The following is a 19548-nucleotide window of genomic DNA, read 5'->3' as shown; positions in this document are numbered from 1 at the left end:
CCTTAGAACTTCTAAACTTCCTGAAATATGCTATACTAAAGCTGTTCGTCCATGAACTACTCTTTCATTAAACTTGCTTTGCCCATGTAGTCAGTACACAATATATGTACATGTATACAGTTGTTAGAGATTTCACCTCAGGTAGTACAATACAGTTTCGAATATTTGGTCTCATTTTGTTGAAATAAAGCTGTTTTGGGGCAGTCCGCAAAGAAATTTCTAGTGTTTTGTCATAAAAAAAAATGCATATTTTTGAAATCCTTGGGGTGTGGAGGTTCAAGTCATTTATAAGAATTTAGTAATTATTTAAATCCAGTAAATCCAGTAGCCATGGTAACATTCTGAAAAACATATTACTGAGTTTTAGTACAAATCAGGGGTGCCTTTCCAAAACTAACAGCCAATTACTATGTTTTATAAAATATCAGGCACTTAGACACTACCACAGGATGAAAGCATGCATGGAGTAGTTGGAAAAAGGGTAAAAATAATAAGACCCTTTTCGATTTATTCTCTCACAATTTTAGTTCCAAAAGTTCGTGCGAAATAAGCTATTTTGAAAATCAGCCATCTGATGCTGAGAAGAGAACCTAATACGGCAGGGGACTGAAACATTCCGGATACCATTCTTCCTTTAAATTACACCTGTTTACCATTACATATATTACATCTGTCTATGTATAAATGCTTAACTACATTTAATCAATATATCCACCAAATTTCAACTTTTAATTTTAAGTTTTACAAAATTCGACCGGGGTAACTTGGTGTGCGAAACAATGCGCCTGAATGTAACTGTATAGTTGACCCTCAGGTAATTTGGGGCATATTGTCATGAAATTCGGAACGTAATATTCGTTTTTCCAAACAGTACATACTTTAAAGAAATTTTATTTGTAAATATGTTATATGCAACTTCGTTCGTTTTTCCGGTCATCATATTATTAAATTTCAGCAAGGGAAAAAGTCCAACATTGCAAAATTTAGTGTATTTATTAATAATGTCACACAACAATGTAACACACAATTTATAACGTTTGGTTATATTTGGTCTATTAAAGTAAGAGGAGGAGATAGTTGAAAGAGTAATCAAGGGAACCACGATTCAAACGGAAATTAAAAGAAGGTAATCCAAGGGCAATAACTAGACATAAAAAACAAACACAACAAAGCACATAAAATAAATATAATAATAAATACAAAGTAACAAAAGTAAATCAGCAACTGGGAGCATGGACGAAGTGCAGCGGTAAGATGAGCGTCCTTTGCTTTTCTGGAAAAATTCGCAGATTTGCTCATAAAAAGTCAAGTTTAGGGTAGACAAAAGAGAAAAAGAAAACTAAGGGACGTTGAACAAAGCAGTTCTCATGGTACATCACAAGAAAAATATCTTAACATGAGAAGTATTTGAGATTACTGTGAATATGGTTCAAAAGTTAGTTTTTCTTTTGGCGGGAAACAATAAAAGGTTCTTTTTAGGCGGATAAAACTCATTGTATTTTGTTTTTTAATGTTTTATGAATGAAATACAGACAATTTCCAATCTACTGGTGTATGGCATGTGTCATTCGTAAAAAATATTGGCAAGATCAGACGTCTGAATTGAATTCGGAAAATGACAAAAACTCCCGATTTTACGAATTTTTGAACTGCTATATCTTCGTTCAAAGCACGGTGGCCTATATTTTTAGAAGCTTATATCAAAATGTTCAATGTCTTCATACTTGAGACCATTCCATTAAAATTGCACGAAATTCCTCACATAAGAACTGGTTAGTGTGATTTGTCTTTAATTTGAATCAGTGATCATATATTACAGAAGTAGAGAAAAAAAATTAAATTTTCATTTGAAACATAATTTCAAATGACTTGATAGTAAACACTTGAACTCCAGTCGAATTTCTGGTATTCTCCAAATATACAATATAGGGTTTGATAAAATATTCAAAAAATATGGAAAGAAACACAGAAATTTTGTTTCCGTGGAAACCGGTGTATCTGATAATATATCAATCCAATATACAACAATTATTGGCCCAGTCAGAAGAATAGATTGTACTGCTATCACAACACAAGTAACAAATGCTCGTATCTCCCAAGTACCATCCCTTGTAACATTTGGATTATTCAAATTACATTTATCTTCCGTAAATGTGTTGTTCTCTTCTTTGGAACTTTCGATTTTTTTCGGTTCAAATGCATCATGTGTTTTATACTTCATCGCCTCAAAATCAATGAAGACATTTTCATCACTATCGTCTGAAAACAAGTCCGAGAAAACATCGCATCGTTCGTTTTCTGTTACACTGTTAGTTTTCATTCTGTCAGTAAGACTTGCTCGATACTCATAGGAACTTAATTCATGGATTTGGTTTTCTGTTTGTCTGTTTTCAACATTGACGAGAAAAATATCATACACATTTGAATTGTCTTTGCTGGAATCAATAACATCAAACGAATTGTTCCGATCTTTATCAGTGGCTTTATTCTGATGGATAATTGTCTTGCGTTGGTTTAATCTGCTATCTTCGTCTACCCAACATTCAGTTCTGTCAGCTTGTCCCTGTTTTTTATTCTGAAATATCTTGTTGGTTGAGCATTCATTTTTGTCGGCACTTTCAGCATTGCTTTCCGGACTTACACCTTGAGTAAAAAATGTCTTATATATCAAAACACTTCCAAAGAGATATAAGGCAACCAGTAACATCAAAAGAAAAGTAACGGGTATTACAAATAAAATTAGATAAATAGTCGAATATTTCCCATACAGATTATGTACGGAACATCGTTTTAGTGATTTTTCCCTAGGTGTCATTAACGCAAGCGCCACCTGGTATACTAAACTTACAACAACTACAAAGCAGACAATCGAGTATTTCCTTTTTTCCAGTTTCTTCTGTTGGCCTCCAAAATTGTTTGTTTTTAAAGTTAAAACTCTATTCAAACATAGTAAAAAAAGACAAATATAGCTTAATAACAATCCATACGACATTACAATGACAATGAATGTACACGCTGGAACGTTGTTTTCAAAAAAACGCAAGTGGAATCGTGCTACAGCCGATAAACAAGTCGACAAACTTGTTGTTAAGTCACCAAATAACAAGAATAATATCAATAAATGATGAAACGTTTTTCTTAAAGCTCTAGAACACACTATAATGAATAAAATGTTAATAACGAGACACACGGAAGACCCACTTACGGTCAGTATTCCTGTTATTTTAGTTGTTTTGTTGTCATATTCGTTTGTATCCTGAAACATAAATATAAGAAGAGAGATGGTTATTTTATGAAGATGTTTTTTCAATAATTTAATTTCAGATGTAACACGCTTTCTGATTGGATAACAAATTGTGTTCATCATAGCATAGACCAAATTTTGTGATTGTGACGTCATCAACCCTTTTTGATAATTTACTCGTTAAATTTTCATAATAAAATTAAAATCATAAGTAATGACTGTTATAATTTTTTTTCAGTCTATTTGAAGTAACCTAGTAAATGCCCGTGGTGCACTCTTGAAAATAACCTGTTATGCTATGCAGATTAGTGTGCACCACTTGATTGAGGTAATTTCTTCATAGACCGAAAAAATAAAAAAAGTCATTCTTTAATTACACAAAAGGGGTCGTCGTTAGATGTGAATGCAGATAATTTATATTACCATGTTAATGCAGATAGTTTCACAAAATTAAAAAAAAAAAGAGGAATGGTCGTTAAGATTTATTTACCGACATTTTACATTGCAACAAACTAGGAGTGGTTGCAAGATTTTTATGCAGATATTCGTACTACAAAAAAGTAGTGGTCGCTTAATTGCTTTTACATCATAATAATATGAGCAATCGATTGATTTCAATACAGATACTTTAATGCACATTTTATACATTGCAAAAAGAAGAGTAGTCATTAGAGAATAATGCACATATTCAACATTAAACAAAAAATGGTGGCCATTAGATTTTCATGCACATATTTAAATTACGAAAAAGCATTGATCTTTATATTTTAATACAGAGATTTTAAATTACGATAGATTGTAATCCAGGTGTTTACATTACAAAAAGGGTGTGGTCGTTAGATTTTAATGTACATACATGTATTTTACATTACAAACATGACAGTAGTCGTTAGATTTTAAAGCAAGTATTTACATAAAAAGATGTGGTCTTTAGATTTTAGTGCACATCTTTTACATTACACATATAACAATGGTCGTTCGGCTTTAATGCAGGTATTTACAATACAAAAAATAGCAGTGGTCGTTAATTTCATTACTGATCTGAACTATCTTAGGGAACTATCTTAGATTTATATACAGAAATAAAACTATTGAAAAAGAAGAATAAGTAGCTAAAATTTAAAAAAAAACTAGAAGTGGTCATACGATGTTGTTATACATATTTTAGAACCAAAAAAATCTTGGATATTCTACATTACCAAACTCATGAGTGATCATTAGATGTTAATGCAGATACTTTCACAAAATATAAAGACTAGTTGTCGCTATATAGCACCGATGATTTACATAACAACAAAATAGGAATGGTTGTTAGACCTGAATCTATGAAACATGAGTAATTAATGACCGGGACAAAATAAATAAAGTGACAAACAAGTAATCTTAATGACATTTCTTTTCTCTCTCTTTTATCTTTTTCTTTTTGTTTCTTTTTCTTTTTTTAATTTTATATTTATAATTTTTCCTTACAACAGTGGAAAACAGAAACGATATCGTAAAACGGAACAAATGCAACAGCATAAAATCTTCATCAATATGTTCTTTGTTGTGCGTTTGTGTATGCTTTCCATGTCTGGTATTTGTCCCTGAATTACATTCTTTTTAATTTCCACTAGAATATTGGTTCCCTTGATTACTCTTTCAAAAAGTAGTACCTAAGGTTAAACAGGCGACCATTTTAAAATGGCTGCCAAATATGGAAAAAAAGTTCAAAGTATAGGACATTGCAATATCTTGGACACCCGTGTGGCTAGGAACACGAAATTTGGTACAATGGTAGCATGCTGAACAATATTAATATGCAAAAAATACCTGAAACGATATGTTTAACGTTGTCAAGGCGACCGATTTTTCATGCTAAATTTTCAAAATACTCCATTTTAGAATTTTTTTTTTTTTTTTTGAAAATGTTAATGATATACCAAATCTTAATTTTGAGGTTTAGTGACACTTGAAAAATATCTTTTCCCATAGCGACAGATTTTCCCGCCAATAACTGTTACACTATTAGTTTTCATTCTGTCAGTAAGACTTGCTCGATACTCGTAGGAACTTAATTCATGGATTTGATTTTCTGTTTGTCTGTTTTCAACATTGACGAGAATAATAAAATGCTGCGATCGGGAAGAAATTTGGTTTCAAGGTGAAAATGATACGCCGAGTCAGAAATTTAAGTTTTGAGGCAATGTGCGGGCGGAAGGTGACTTGTCCCACGTTTCCCGAAACGTAAACTTTAAGTTTATTTTGTTTTTGAAGGTTTATTTTATTCTTGGTTTGATTGTTTTGGTTTAAGGGGTATTTTTGTGTTTATTATGTTTTGTCTGCTTTGTTTTGTTTTGTGTTTTGTTTCTTTTTTATTATTATTTTGTTTTTGTTGTTGATCAAAGCAGAAACTGTAAGTATGGTCTATTTACAACAAAAAAAGGAACGTCAAACAGGAAGTTGGCGTTGCTCGAGTCTGACAGCAGATTCCATGTGGTATATCCAACTATCTAAATATCGACTTACAGACGAATGAATAGACGGAAAGTGGTGGTTATAGAAGAAAATGGTATATGAAAAAAAAACAGAAATCGAGAGTATTTACGGATGAATATTTACCGGTATCTGAAATCCCAGTACATTATTATTAAAAGGCCGTATGCTCTACTATGACGAGAAAACGTTTTGTGAAAGCTATTTGTAAAAATAAGTCAAAATGGTTCTTTTAATGCATTTTATGATAGTTTGTACGTAATTAAATTACTCATTTCCTCTAATCTAACTGTTGATACGATATGTGACGTCATATTAAATCTGTTTTGTTTCTAAATAACAAAGTACATCAGGGAGGTTTCTGAAAGACATTTTCAGACTTCTATAAGACGGTTTGTTTTTAATATGAACATAACATTGATTATTCAGGTGTATTTTTTATCAATTCGCTTGTTGCAAAAGCTGATAATTGAAGAATACTAAACATGTGACAGCTTCCTGGAACTACATCTTTGAGAAATGAGTTTGACTAAACGGCACATTCGGCAACTTTTTACAGAACAATGCCTTTATAAGCCATAGTCAGTGACGAATGAAGAAATCTAAAAAGGGGGTTTTCGATCCAGAAGTTTATACTGGGGAGAGGTCAAGGCTATCATTTCCTCATTTGCAATTATTTTTGTTTACATAATAAACGCATGCAAAGGTTCCAACTCTTGAAAACAACCCCTCTCTCGATCCTTCACAGGTATTGATGCAGAATAAAATATACAATGCTGTTAATATGCATAAAGTATAGGTAAAATCTGTAAAGGAGTAAATTGTCAGTTGGTGATTTATTCTTTTTTTTTTAATGTATCTATGTGGCTTCCTTTGAACAAATTCACATTTATTTTTTATTTTTTTAAGCTTTTTATTTTTTTCAGATAAATGTTGACGTAGTAATCTATACAGTCAGACTAACCAATAAAATCAACTGAAAGAACCTTAGACAAACGGAGCAAGTTAAAATATACACACAATACTGGACCAACAGAGTGCTGTGTGGTCAATTGACATTAGGGGAAGCAAGAAGTATAAAAATACCACCTGTAAGATTCCAAGCATAAATGGCAAGTATGTCGTTTTCTAGGGCTCTATCAATTATCTACAGTCCATGAGCAAGGTCAATAAATGATGGAATGACTGCAGTGGCGGGTCCAGAGGGGGTGCAGGAAAATTGCAACCCTTTTTTTAGAAAATATGTCATTTTCAGGTGTAAAAGTGACAAAATATGACAAATTATGTCTTAGCACCACATTTTCGAGGAACCTCGGCTGGCACCCCACCTTTTCAAACCGTTTGGATCCAAACAGTATATAAAACATGTGTGAGGAAGATGATATTCTACGCCTACAAACAGTTCGGGAAGTATCAAATCTGAGCTGATTAAGTAGCATCTGTTAAGGACAAAGTTATTGGAAATCTCATTTTCTATTAAGCAAATAATTGCTTTTGAAAAACAAGATTAAAACAAAAATAAATTTAAATCATGTCATGTTTTTAGAATAGTATTAATTTCTTTCTATTAAAGCTAACAGCAGTCTGATTAAACTTTGTTCTTTCTGTTTCTATTGTGCGAACAGAAAAAAAATGTTTAAATAAACTGGTGTACAAGAATGACAAATTGATATGAAAAAAAAAAATAATGGATTTTTTCCAATGTCATAAATTGTCAGAAGTAAAAACATCCACTACAGTACTGCTGCCGACTCAAACAACTTTCCGACGGAAAAAAAAAGTTCTCATTTTCCTGTATACTGACAAAACAACAGGGGGAAAGCAATAGAAAGCAATGTCCCATTTCGTTCAGCATTGAGACAAATATAAAAAAAGATTTGTCAAGTTCTAGCTTTTAAAGCTATTGAATTACTGATTTTTTTAAAGGCATTGTATGCGAAAAGTAAAAATGGACTAATGCCGATTAACATACAACTCAGGGGTTATGCCAATCGTATGCTCTGCTTTACAGGATTTGACAAAAAATCACAGGGCATGAGCGCTAATCATAACAAATCTGCGAAGCTGAATCCGGTGTTCTTTAAATTGCTAATTTGCATAAGCAATATACCCTCTGTGCAGGGGATTGGTGAAGTTTAAAACATGAGACAACTCGGCCTACAGACTAGTCTCCCCAAGTCAATTAGGACCTCGGAAAACGCATACTTAATTCATAATAAGTGGCATATCTATCCATCGATAAAGCCTTTCTGACGTACAACTATGTCCTCTTACAGGTTATATATGTAGCTCCCTCGTACTAATGTTGCATGCAGTGATAAACAAATGATTGCCCCTCGGTAATAAAGTTGTGTTTAATTACCTTAAATGCGTCCTTATAAGTTGAGTTCCCTTCACTCTTGCAAAGGTGGACTCAAAACCTTGACTTGGGAGGAAGATATCGGGCATTTTAACCTTTTGCGGTAACTGCCGGGCAGTCATGCATTGAGCATGCATGAAGTATGCATCTGTGAGGTAGGCGAGTAGAATAATTACATTTTTTGTATAGGTATGAATATGATAAATGTTCATGATGTCACGAGGACCGCCCTTTTTGTGGAGCCCATCGATTATGAAGTGAAGACCAGTGGCCAAGGGGTTGAATAATATCTATTCAATTTAATATAATTTGAACGATGTTTCATTTTTGCACTTCAGAATATGCCAGTTCTTTATTTTGCTTTTCACAGATTTTTTTTTCACAGCACTTTAAACAGTAGTGGGGGCTAGGGTCAAAATTAAGCACAATGTCATTTTCACATTGTATGTAAACAAGCCATGGAAATGGCCCAAAAAATGCCGCATGACCCTTTGTTTTGAAAGTTTCAAAAGATAACTTGGCTTATGAAGCGTAAAAATTAAATATATAAAACTTCTTGATTTCAAAAGGTTTATTCACAAGAGGCATATCTTAAAACATGCATTTGCATTGGAGGCAGTGGGAGTTTTTTTATTGAATTTATTTCTATAGATTTTTTTCCTCGCGCAGTGTATAAAGCAAGCTTATCGACTACCCCGATGTTAACACGGAAAAATCTATTGGTCAATTCCTTCTTTTGCGGATGTGTTTCTATGGTTACCAGCTGTTGTATTTAATTTAGATTTATTTTGTTTCTTCACAATTATGACGGATTTTTATTATCTGAAACAGACTTCAATTAAGATTTTAGTACACATTGATCAATGCTCTGAGCTATAAATTAACCTTGCTAAAAATGAACTCATTAGGAACATTATATGCCATTGTTGCGAAAAAGAATTTATGTAGCCATGTTAATGTGTCTTAAAAACAGCATCCTGAAGTTTTATTACTTATATGTCTAGTAGTGTTGATTTCTAGTCAAAGTACTGGTGAACTGAGTCAATAAATATCGAAAAGGAAACATATTCGTAAAATAGATCATATCTATCACGTCTTGCGTATAAATTTCCCTAATTAATTCATCGCAGAGATGAAGTTTGATTGGCATATACATGTGTATCACTGCTTTTGAACGTTAAAATTTATCAAAAAATTGAAAGGACTTCGTATTTAACTATCAAAACGTGAAAACAATGCGTTTAGGGTAGATGATGCTTATTTCATCAAGCGTCATTTTTGCAAATTCAAGCAGAATATGTGTTTTAAATTAGCAAAATTGTTGATATAATTTTCTTTCAAATTTTCTAAAAGAATGTTTGACACAAAGCAACGTATAGCCAAAAATAGTCATCTTTTTATCTTTATTTAGTTTATTCGACAGTCAAACTAAATGTAGGTATACAGTAGTCAGAAATCTTGTACATATGGGAATTTTAGAGAATATAAGTATTCAGAATAGGGGGAATATATTTATGAAAACAATTATGAATATTACCTGATTTTTTATCCTATTTTGTCGAAACTATGCCCTTTGAACTTCGAAATTTCTCGAAATATACTATAAAGTGAAGCTGCTTGTGCATGCTTCTGTAAACTTGTTCTAAACATGTACATGTACATGACGTGAGTATAAAATATACTAGTAAACAGAAATATTACCTGTGTAAATTGTGAGAACATTATCATTTTAAAGGGTGGTGTATACGTTTTTGCAAACAAAAGCAAACTTTGATTCAAAACCAATTGTAAGCATGTAATATGCAAAGTCATTCGTGTTACTGCATTCTGACAAGAGAAATAATAGATACACCATAGCAAAATTAAACTTGTATTCATTAAAGGCAGTAGCGGATCCAAGGGGTGTAGGGGGTTGACACCCCTTTTTATTGGAAAATGTGTCACTTCATGTGTACAATTGACAAAAATGGCAAATAATGTCAATTTTTTAAGGTACCCTGGTTGGCTGGCACCCCTCGTTTTCAAAGTGTCTGGTTCCACCCCTGAAAGGTGTCTTAACATTACACACTCGTCAGCCACATTTATTAACAGTATCATGCAGTCCTTATAAAATACAGACACCGTCTAAAGTTGAAGTGATTCATGGTGTCTAAAAATACGACCGAACAAGTGATGCTTTTTTGGGTCTACATATGCTATATGTTTATATTAGGATAGTCATTTCCATCCATTCATTTAACACTAAAATCAATCAAATCAAACCAAATCAAGAACGACAACTCCTCCAAAGTGTCAACATCATACACAATCTACATGATTTTTATCTCGAAAGTGCAGGAACAAAAGACAAACCAAAACTGGTTTTGAGGTCTATTTAGAAATGAAAGTGAATTTTATTTAGTGTTTAGCATGCATGAATCACCTCTTGACTGATTTTATAAAAGCTGCTACTTAAAACATGCAAGTTCCTATCATTCTGTTTCATGCCATGTGTTGTGTATGTTTTGTATGCGTTTACAGTCGCCTCGCTGGGACCTTTATGGAACAATAAAATATTAAAATTATTATTACATGTGTTCTTATTCTTATACAAGTATTTTGTAATATTTTCTATTTAACACCATCCTAAGTTAACTAATACTTCGACCTATAGTTACAAGTACCATGTACACCCTTGATTAAAAAGAGGATATGTTTTAACTTATTTAGATGATTCTCAAACAAAGACACGCCTTCGTCCTATAATAAGTTAGTTAAGTGTAAGTTTTTGTAAGAATCTGGGAAAATAGGAAAAATCAGAAACATGCATGTCAAAAACCCACCCATCTGACAATATGTTTTCACTAGAGTATTATTTGAAAAGACCACTATTTGATCTCTGGATCACTGGGTTTGTTCAAAATTTGTACTATAGAATGTTTGAAGAATGAGGACTTTGACAGAGTTATCTACCTTTGAAATGTTTATTTTAAGCACATTTCAATGCAATTATAACTCAATTTACCAAAATGATATGGGAAATTTTGTATTCTGTCTTTGATTTTGATGATGCAAATAGTCAAAATATATTTTCAAAATGGTGTTTTTCTTCATAGTTTTTTAACCATGTTTCACCCACTACCTGATTCTTGCACAGACTGACACTTAAAAAGACCCCAGACTTTTTTTCTGAATTTAAGACTTACGTGTACATTGTTGGGGTTTTATTAATACAAAGCACTAAGTTTATACAGAACTATAATACAATGTGTTAAACAGAGTCTGAATGAAACTTCTCATTTGAATCCGTGCCTCCCAATCAATGTTATAAGTATTTGGATTTTTTTTACATATTGCAGATTCTATTTTTATCAATAGAAACAAATATAATACAACTTACATTCATGGCCGTAGTTGATCACAGTTTACGTCGCTAAAGTAGGCATCTGGAAAATATTGACATTCATAGATATTATGAAAACAGACAATACTTCTAACTTTTAATTTGACAATGCATGATATAATGGTATAGGGTGTTAATTAATAAACCCAGATGTAATGAAAGGTGGCAAATGATCTTATCGATACAATGTGCCAAAAGTTCAAAATAACCCAATTTATACTACACTGCCTGCTGAGAAATATAATTTGTATGCATTTTTTTATCTGTCACTTAGTTACTTTTAAAATACTGAAACACTTGTACAGCATACCGAAATTTATCTTAAATGGTTTCGTTACATTTCGATACATATTTCCTAGTAAGTATATGGGATTTGTATTTCCTCATCTAAGTGTAAGTGGAAATACACTTTCAACATAGTGGGTTTCTTCATACCATGTTTCACCCACTGCTTGATTCTTACAGAGACTGACACTTAATTAGATTGCATTCTCTGTGTCAACCGTGCACGTTCGTCATAAGAAAGATAAGAAAGAGTACCCAACATTACAGGCGCGGATCGATACTTGATTTTGTACAAATTCTGTCCCACCAGCCTCGATTCACTCGATCTTTTGTTGAATATTTCTCTGTCTAAGAATCAGGCAAAATGTTTATAAGGTGTGGCACTTGATGAAAAAAAAAACGCAGAGATTTGATTGCATAATTCAAGTATATTTATACCTTGTAATTTCCAGATATAACCATCACAGTGTTTACAGAATTTGCCTTTTAAAAATAGTGATAGGTCAAATTTAGTTGAAATGCCCTATGGAAAAATGGCGGGAAAATTTCCCACACATTTTTCCTACTTTAGCGGTTAAAATATCTATGTCGCAGATGCTTCATGTTGAATATCGATAGTTTTTTTTTTCTTTTTTTGTTGTTGTTGTTTTCTAGATTTGTTGAATATTTGTGAGTAAGAAAGCACCCAATTGAATATATTGATGCCTGATTCTTACATAGAATGGTGCTTAATTCTATTTATGCCGTATCTGTTCCTGCACAAAGCACAATTTAATGAGTTTAAAAATCAATAAAAGGGACTTTTACGTTGTGATAAACCAAATCATTATTGCTAATTATTTTTATTTACCTTCTCAGCAGGCACTCAAAATGATTCAATGTTGATTCAACTTTGGTTTTCTATGTTGTTTCAATGTTGAAATTGTGTTAGATTTTGAAATTTTGAATCAACGTTGAACTACCAACGATATTGGTGGAAATGATATTGAATCAATGTTGATTCAAGATTTTTTCAATATCATTTCAACCAATACGAGAAGCTGAATTTTATCATGATTTATCCTTGCACCCCATTCAATGTTAAATGCACGTAATTTGTGCATATATTTCTTGCTGATATCAAGGTTAGAACTTGCATGTGATCAATCCACCGCTAAAAGCGTAAAATAGCAGTTATGGTGTATTTGAGGACGATTTTGTACTTGTTACTGTGTTAATAATCATTTACTTTCATGAGCACTACATAAAATAAAATAAAACAGAAATGAAACTGAAATTTAATTATTCAGAAGACTTTACAATGCATTTATATAAAATGTTACATCAATTTATTATGCGGCACTTAAAAAAAATTGCAACATGTACTTTCGTTTTTTTAGAATATTGAAAGTACAAATCATATTTATGATTAAAACAGAAATGTGAGGTTTTGGGCAAGTACAGACACATATTTAGTGTTTTTTTCTCTTTAAAACATGCAAAACCAATACTCTTTTCACATATGAAGCCATATTGAAAATCATTACCATACTTTCCCTAAAAAGAATATGTCTTTCAAGTTAATATGACACAGGGGCGGATTAGGGAGGCGCAGTTATTTTTTTAGGTTAAATTTTGAAATATTCTTCTAGAGTGGTTGCAATGTAGATATCTTTTGTGGTAAAATTAGAGAGAAATTAAAGTTTCAACCTAAAACCGCCTAAATCTACCCCTGACAAACCATGCTTTTTAAATTTTAGGCGGGGGGGGGCACGCCCGCCACGCCCCCACCTGAAACGTGTTTCAATTTTTCCTGTGTGTTGTAAGGATGTTCTTTTGAAAGCCATACTTTATCTTAACAATAAACTAATAAATTGTCAACTTATATCTTATTCCACGAATTAATTAATTCTAATTACAAATGGCATATTAACATGAATTCATCGTATTATTATTTTTTCACTTGAATCAATTATAATGATATTTTTGTCCGTCTAAGTGGTATTAAAATGCAATAGTTTAATACGAACGCCTATAGCTATGTAAACAAACTGAAGCAACAAAAGGAAAACGACTCGGTCGTACAGGAAAAAGCTGTAAACTACCGAATTTAAATTTTCATAAATATGATCCGAACAAAACCCATCTTACCTTATTCATATGCAAATGATAATAATTCCATGTACTTGTAATATCACTGTCCAAGAAAGATAATACTCGATCTTCTTTGGAAAATACAATAATCTCAACATCCTATTATGATTTCATGACTACATTTCAAGACGTCATGTCTCATTTGTCGAAATATATCAATAGTAGCTCAGAATTCTGTTATTATTAAATTTTCCTTCTTTTTTCTGTGCTTTTCCGATTCTTTTATATCATTAATGCTTTTAATGGGCGTATGCATTTCAGCGTCATTGTCCATTATAAAGTGGCTGTTCCACTCTATCTCTCTGTGTTGGCGTTACCTGTTCTATGTTATTCATATTCCAATCTCAATCTACGTTAACTGTTCGTAGTTTTGTGAGAATAATCACACCAAATGGTATCTCGGTCGTATTTGCGTCGTACGCTTTCAGGGGCAGATCCAGAAATTCATAGACGGAGTTTATATCCAGAAAAGGTTTGGTTTAAGGCTCCTAATTGTGTCGCGGTCAAATTTGCACAAACATAAGCAAAATTTTATTGTAAAAGGAAGAGTTACAACGCTCTAAAATCTACCTCAACTTGGATCTATTACTGAGCTTATGTGAATTATAAAATCTTTTGAACTCACACCCCATTTAAGGTGTTGGAATTAACCTGCGAATGAAAGACGAACGGATGGGCTGGGTAGGGTAAGGATTGAGATCATTGTTTTAATGTAAACACAGGACCACAATTCGTGGTAACAAAATTTGTCTTTATTTGATATAAGAAATACGAGAAATACAATTAAAATATAAATTAGATATATACATGTTTTTAAATTACCATAGAAATCAAATAATTGGTTCACACGATACATTCATACATTTGCCAAACTTGAAAGCTGTTCCCTAAAAAAAACATTCTCCTTCAGTGTCGGATCCATAAATCTATAAAAGGGTGGTTTCCCTCCTTTTTATAGCCCATAACATACAAATTCTGCAATGAAAAGGTGGGGGTTCCAACCCTGAAACCACCTGACTTTGTCATTATCATGATTTTAGACTTATAATCATTTCTGCTCAATTCACAACCTAACAGACATTCATTTTTTTTAACACACGCATATTGACATTTTAAGCAAAATGATCGAGGAATACACTCTCATCTTATAATTTGACAGGACAAATTTAAGTTATATCGTAATACCCAGCGAAAAAAAAAAGATTTACTTAGAGTCTCAGGCAGACTACTACAAGCTTAAGAACCAAAATTATTACATTTAAGAATCATGCAAAAGGTGATTCATGGGTGAAAAGCCTACATATTTTCATTTTTGATAATTGTTTGAATTGCAATAGTAGACAGAAACTGACATTCAGTTTTTCATATAACTCATGCTCTAAGGAGATAAAAATGATATAGAATGCACTGTAAATTTCGAAATTAAGGGAGATAACTCTGTAAATGACACTCGAACACAATGGAATATATTAGATTTTCAATGTTGATTATCTCCTAATAGCAGGCAAATTTGGATGAATAATTACATATTTTATAATTTAGACCCATGAATCAACTTTATATCAAAAATAAAAGTATGTAGCCTTTTTTTGAGGTGTATCACATTTTACAGAATTTGCATGATTCTTACATAGACTGCTACTTAATAGCAATGTAAAATCAGTATTGCTTTAAAGAGCAGAAATATGGGCTCCGAGTCTAACAGTTGGCAGTATGAAGAAACATCTTTCCAATATGGTGGCCAAATAAAATCTCAAATGAAGATCTTCGGGAAAGAGCAGATCAAATACCAATCAAGCATGAAATAAAAAAAAAAAGGAGATGGAAATGGCAAGGACATTCACTGCATAAAAGCAGAAATAACACCACTTGCCAAGTTCGTCAATGAACAATTAGCTCAAGGAAAAAGAAAAAAATTAAGGGGTCAACGAACAGTCACTTGGAGATCTTGCCTACAAATGGATGAAAGTGGCCACAACTGGAACACTATACACCAACTATCAAAGAACAGTATGAGATGGATCGATGAATTGTCAATCAGGGGCGTAGCTCCCTATACACAAAAACGCACTTGCGTACACATAGAAAAATCAGCAAACATAAAAAGAACATCTTTTGCTGTAGAATATCAGTTAAAGTTGCTCATAAACAGTCAAGTCCGGGGCAGGTGGATACACCGTAACGATCCACGAGTTCATGATGACGGCCATTAAACTTCTGTAGTTATGACTTCAAACTTGTACGTAGGAGATAAAGATATTTATTACATGAACGATGTATGTTTGTTTCGTAGGATCTTCAAGTCACGTTCTCGGTTTCGCTGGCGTATATCCTTCTGCCTGTTGCATTTACTTTTTTTTACGCCTGTCCCAAGTCAGGACTGTCTGGTCCCTCTGTTAGTTTTTTTTCTACTAAAGTCTATACTTTCACTTTGCTAATATAGTCTGAAAATGCATGTACAATAAGTACAATGTATTTCGCTGGGTCTGCATGCGATGTTATCCTTTGTCGTGAGCTTTCCTCGGCGGAGCCGCCGTTCATTCAAAGACACGTCATGTCTCTTGTCGTGGATTAATATTTTACTCCCTGGTTGTTCGCAACTACAGGCTATATATCCATGGGTGAAAATGATGAGATGGGTGAGATCGATGAAAAATTGAAAAAAATGAAAAAGCTCATTTGAGCCTCGTGGTAAAAGTAGTCAATGTCATTGAAATTGTGCTTGTCGAAAATAAGACAACATTTTGTTCAGTCAGAGCCTTACATGTAATATACTCATATATCAGTCAAAATTCAAATTGCAGTCTCATGTACATATACATGTATTTTTTTCTTACAGCAATTGAAGTGCCAGAATTCGGTAATCGGCCATAGACCCCATGTCGTAATGCCACCTGTCTTCTTTTTTTCTTTTCGTTTCTTTTCTGTGTGTGTGTGTGTGTGTGTGTGTGTGTGTGTGTGTGTGTGTGTGTGTGTGTGTGTGTGTGTGTGTGTGTTTCGATCAAAACAGGTCGAGTAAGGTGTGGCACGAGTTATCAAGATTTGCTGCATTTAACGAAGTTGCATTCCCCGACACAAAATACACCCTGACGTAAAGATACAAAATTCAACAAATTTAATTGTCAATAGTTATGTTATCTTTAGTTGAATATTCTGACAGTGGAAGTGACGTTGAAACAGAAAAAAATTCGAGTGAGCCTGAATCTAAAATAATCAAACTGTCTGATCATAAATTGCATTCAAAGATCCAAGAAAATAACGGGAAGAGGTACATGTACTTACCAGTGCGATATTTCGCCCCAAGTCGGGTCAAGGGCCCAATATACCACTGGCACATATCTATAAAAATGACCCTTATACCTGATAAAACAGTTATCCAAAGGTATGGGGCAATTTTTTAACTGAGACATGCATGTGCTACATGTACATACACTTTCAACAGAAACAATCTGGTTTACAGTATGTGCGTCTCTTTGGGCACGCTCTCCCCATTCAATTAGAAAAGTACTGAAATCTAGTGTCGAGCAAGAAGCTGCAGAGATCTATCTGTGGTCAAATTTTCTTGTTCATCTGTTAAGCCATGTTAAAGGTATTGCCCTTTTTCCATGCTTTTTTTTTTCTATTTTAAAAACAATGTATTTAAGAAATTTTCTCCTCAGAAACAAACAGAATTTAATCAAAATTGATATGATTGTTCATTAGGTATGAGTGTCTGGAATTTTAATTAAAAAAAAATGGCTGTTTTTACAAAAAATGGAATGTTGCTTATCCAAACAGGTGAGCGATTCAGGCTTTTTAGAGCCTCTAGTTTAATAAAGGGAAGACAAAATCATTTTTGTATTTTATCATGCCTTTTTAGGATTACATGGAGCATCTTTTTCAGTCATCTGGCGAATTTATATAGAAAATTCTGTGAGTAAATAGTATTTAATATGTAGTATAAAAGCTTGCCATCAGACTATATATGAAAAAGTAAACATTTAATCCAAAAGGTCTTTTTCAAGGAAAAGAATGATTGGGAGCTAAAAATATAGAAGGTAATGGGAATTTAAGTTTTTTGTAGATAATACTAAGAAAATATTCTGGTAACCCCCAGTTTTCTTTTTAAAACACGACTGTGTGATATATGTTCTTTTAAAAAAAATTAGAAATTCTGTTGACCTGGCACATACTTTTTTAAATAGTTTACAAAATAGGAATTTCCTAACAATTTATTTAAAATATTGCAAAAAATATGCCAATGTTGTGGCTTAGTTGTAAACAAATCAAGTGTTTTAAAAAAAAAAAAAAGATTCTCAAGAATGTTTATCAAGATTATCTTCGAGAAAAATTCGGAAAATCTTTTGACAGAAAATATAAGATACATGTACATGAATGATCTACAAAGCTATACCTCAATAAACCTATATTTCAGATATCCATTTTTTACATGTACATTGTCATTTTTTGTAGAGATTTGCCATTGCCAGAGTCTATTGTAAAATTGTTTGGCACTAATGCAGATGACGCAGATGACCCAAACAAGCACTGTGGAAAGATGCGCACATTTGCTCATGAGAAAGGCAATTGGGCTACAGCTATACATATTCCTTGTAAGAAGTACCTGTTACAATCCTTTTTTATTGCTATATTTATTGACATGAAATTTTAGACTGAATGAGAAATATCATGCATTTACATGTATAGAGTTCTAGGATTTATGAAAATTTAAGCTTCCACAGGAAAACTCTGAATGAATATTTACCTGTCCACAATGATGGTGTACTTTCATGACTTGTCGAAATTAGCAAATCATTTTCTACTTGAATACAATATACAACTTTCCCACACTGTAATTGCACTTGTCACAGGTGATTGGGAAGTGCAATCTTAGAACAATGATTTTTTAAACACTATGTGAATACAAGACATGCACTTTAAATATATTTATTTCACTGACAATTACTCAAATTAAGCTGTTGTTCTGAAAATTTTCCACTGTGGACGCATTGTAAATACTGTTTATCTTATTTACATTCTTTTATTGATAATATTGTAAAAATTCTGTTAGTTAAAATTAATCTTTCACATTTGTAATTAGTTTATTTTTAGAACTATATAATGAATTAAAAGGTACTACCATATCCCATTTTGACCTGTAATAAATTTGTGCACTTTACATACATGTATGTACATGTACATTTTTTTATATTATCCAAGATGAAGGAGATGACGATTTCAAAGACATGATAGAAGAATTACTTCTGTGCCTAAGACCTTTAGAATTTCACATCATGGATGATTTTCACATCAGTTTATCTAGAACTGTTTCCATCAGGCATCATTGGATAGAGTCTTTAGTTGATTCTCTTCAATCTAGAGTTACTTCCCTTTCCAGGTAATAATAAAAAATAGGAAATGAGATATAGTCATCTACCAAATGCCATGCAACGAACAATTAAACTTTGATAGGTCACAACACAGTTTTAAATGATGGGCTAAACCCATTCCATAATACAAACTGTAAAAGGCCTCAAAATAAATGATGTAAACTATTCATAAGAAGGAGAATAAACCTAATCTATACAAAAAATGAAATACGAATTACAATGAACATAAAAACATAATGACCACCACTGAACTACACGTTCCTTGCTTGGGCCAGGCACATTAATTTTCTGGCAGGGTTAA

General features: G+C 32.6%; 1 protein-coding gene and 1 long non-coding RNA gene across 8 annotated transcripts in view; one reads left to right on the top strand and one right to left on the bottom strand.

Annotated features, from left to right (window-relative positions):
* Window positions 1–1051: 1051 nt before the first annotated feature.
* Window positions 1052–19548, bottom strand: part of LOC148617139 (uncharacterized) — a 26593-nt gene continuing 8096 nt past the window's right edge. For 2 of the 4 annotated variants that reach the window (XR_015922431.1, XR_015922430.1), the window contains 2 exons: window positions 11458–11503; window positions 1052–3256 (listed from right to left, as the gene is read on the bottom strand). This is a non-coding gene — a long non-coding RNA (uncharacterized LOC148617139). Of the gene's footprint in view, window positions 3257–11457; window positions 11504–13875; window positions 14011–19548 lie in introns of those variants that run through there. The other 2 variants (XR_015922432.1, XR_015922433.1) reach the window with 2 other exon arrangements.
* The window catches only part of LOC148617138 (U6 snRNA phosphodiesterase 1-like), a 16796-nt gene continuing 14199 nt past the window's right edge, over window positions 16952–19548 (top strand). For all 4 annotated transcript variants that reach the window (XM_088584479.1, XM_088584480.1, XM_088584477.1 and 1 more), the window contains exons 1-3: window positions 16952–17146; window positions 18331–18470; window positions 19078–19255. In XM_088584479.1, coding sequence (XP_088440605.1) covers window positions 17010–17146; window positions 18331–18470; window positions 19078–19255 — 455 coding nt within the window. In that variant the 5' untranslated portion in view covers window positions 16952–17009. The remainder of the gene's footprint in view (window positions 17147–18330; window positions 18471–19077; window positions 19256–19548) is intronic.

The sequence above is a fragment of the Perna viridis genome, chromosome 5, assembly GCF_037379345.1.
Source record: "Perna viridis isolate PV_CMFRI_1.1 ecotype Kerala chromosome 5, ASM3737934v1, whole genome shotgun sequence".
Taxonomy (NCBI): domain Eukaryota; kingdom Metazoa; phylum Mollusca; class Bivalvia; order Mytilida; family Mytilidae; genus Perna; species Perna viridis.
The sequence above is the reverse complement of the archived record's forward strand: the minus strand, read 5'-3'. Positions and strand labels throughout refer to the sequence as shown.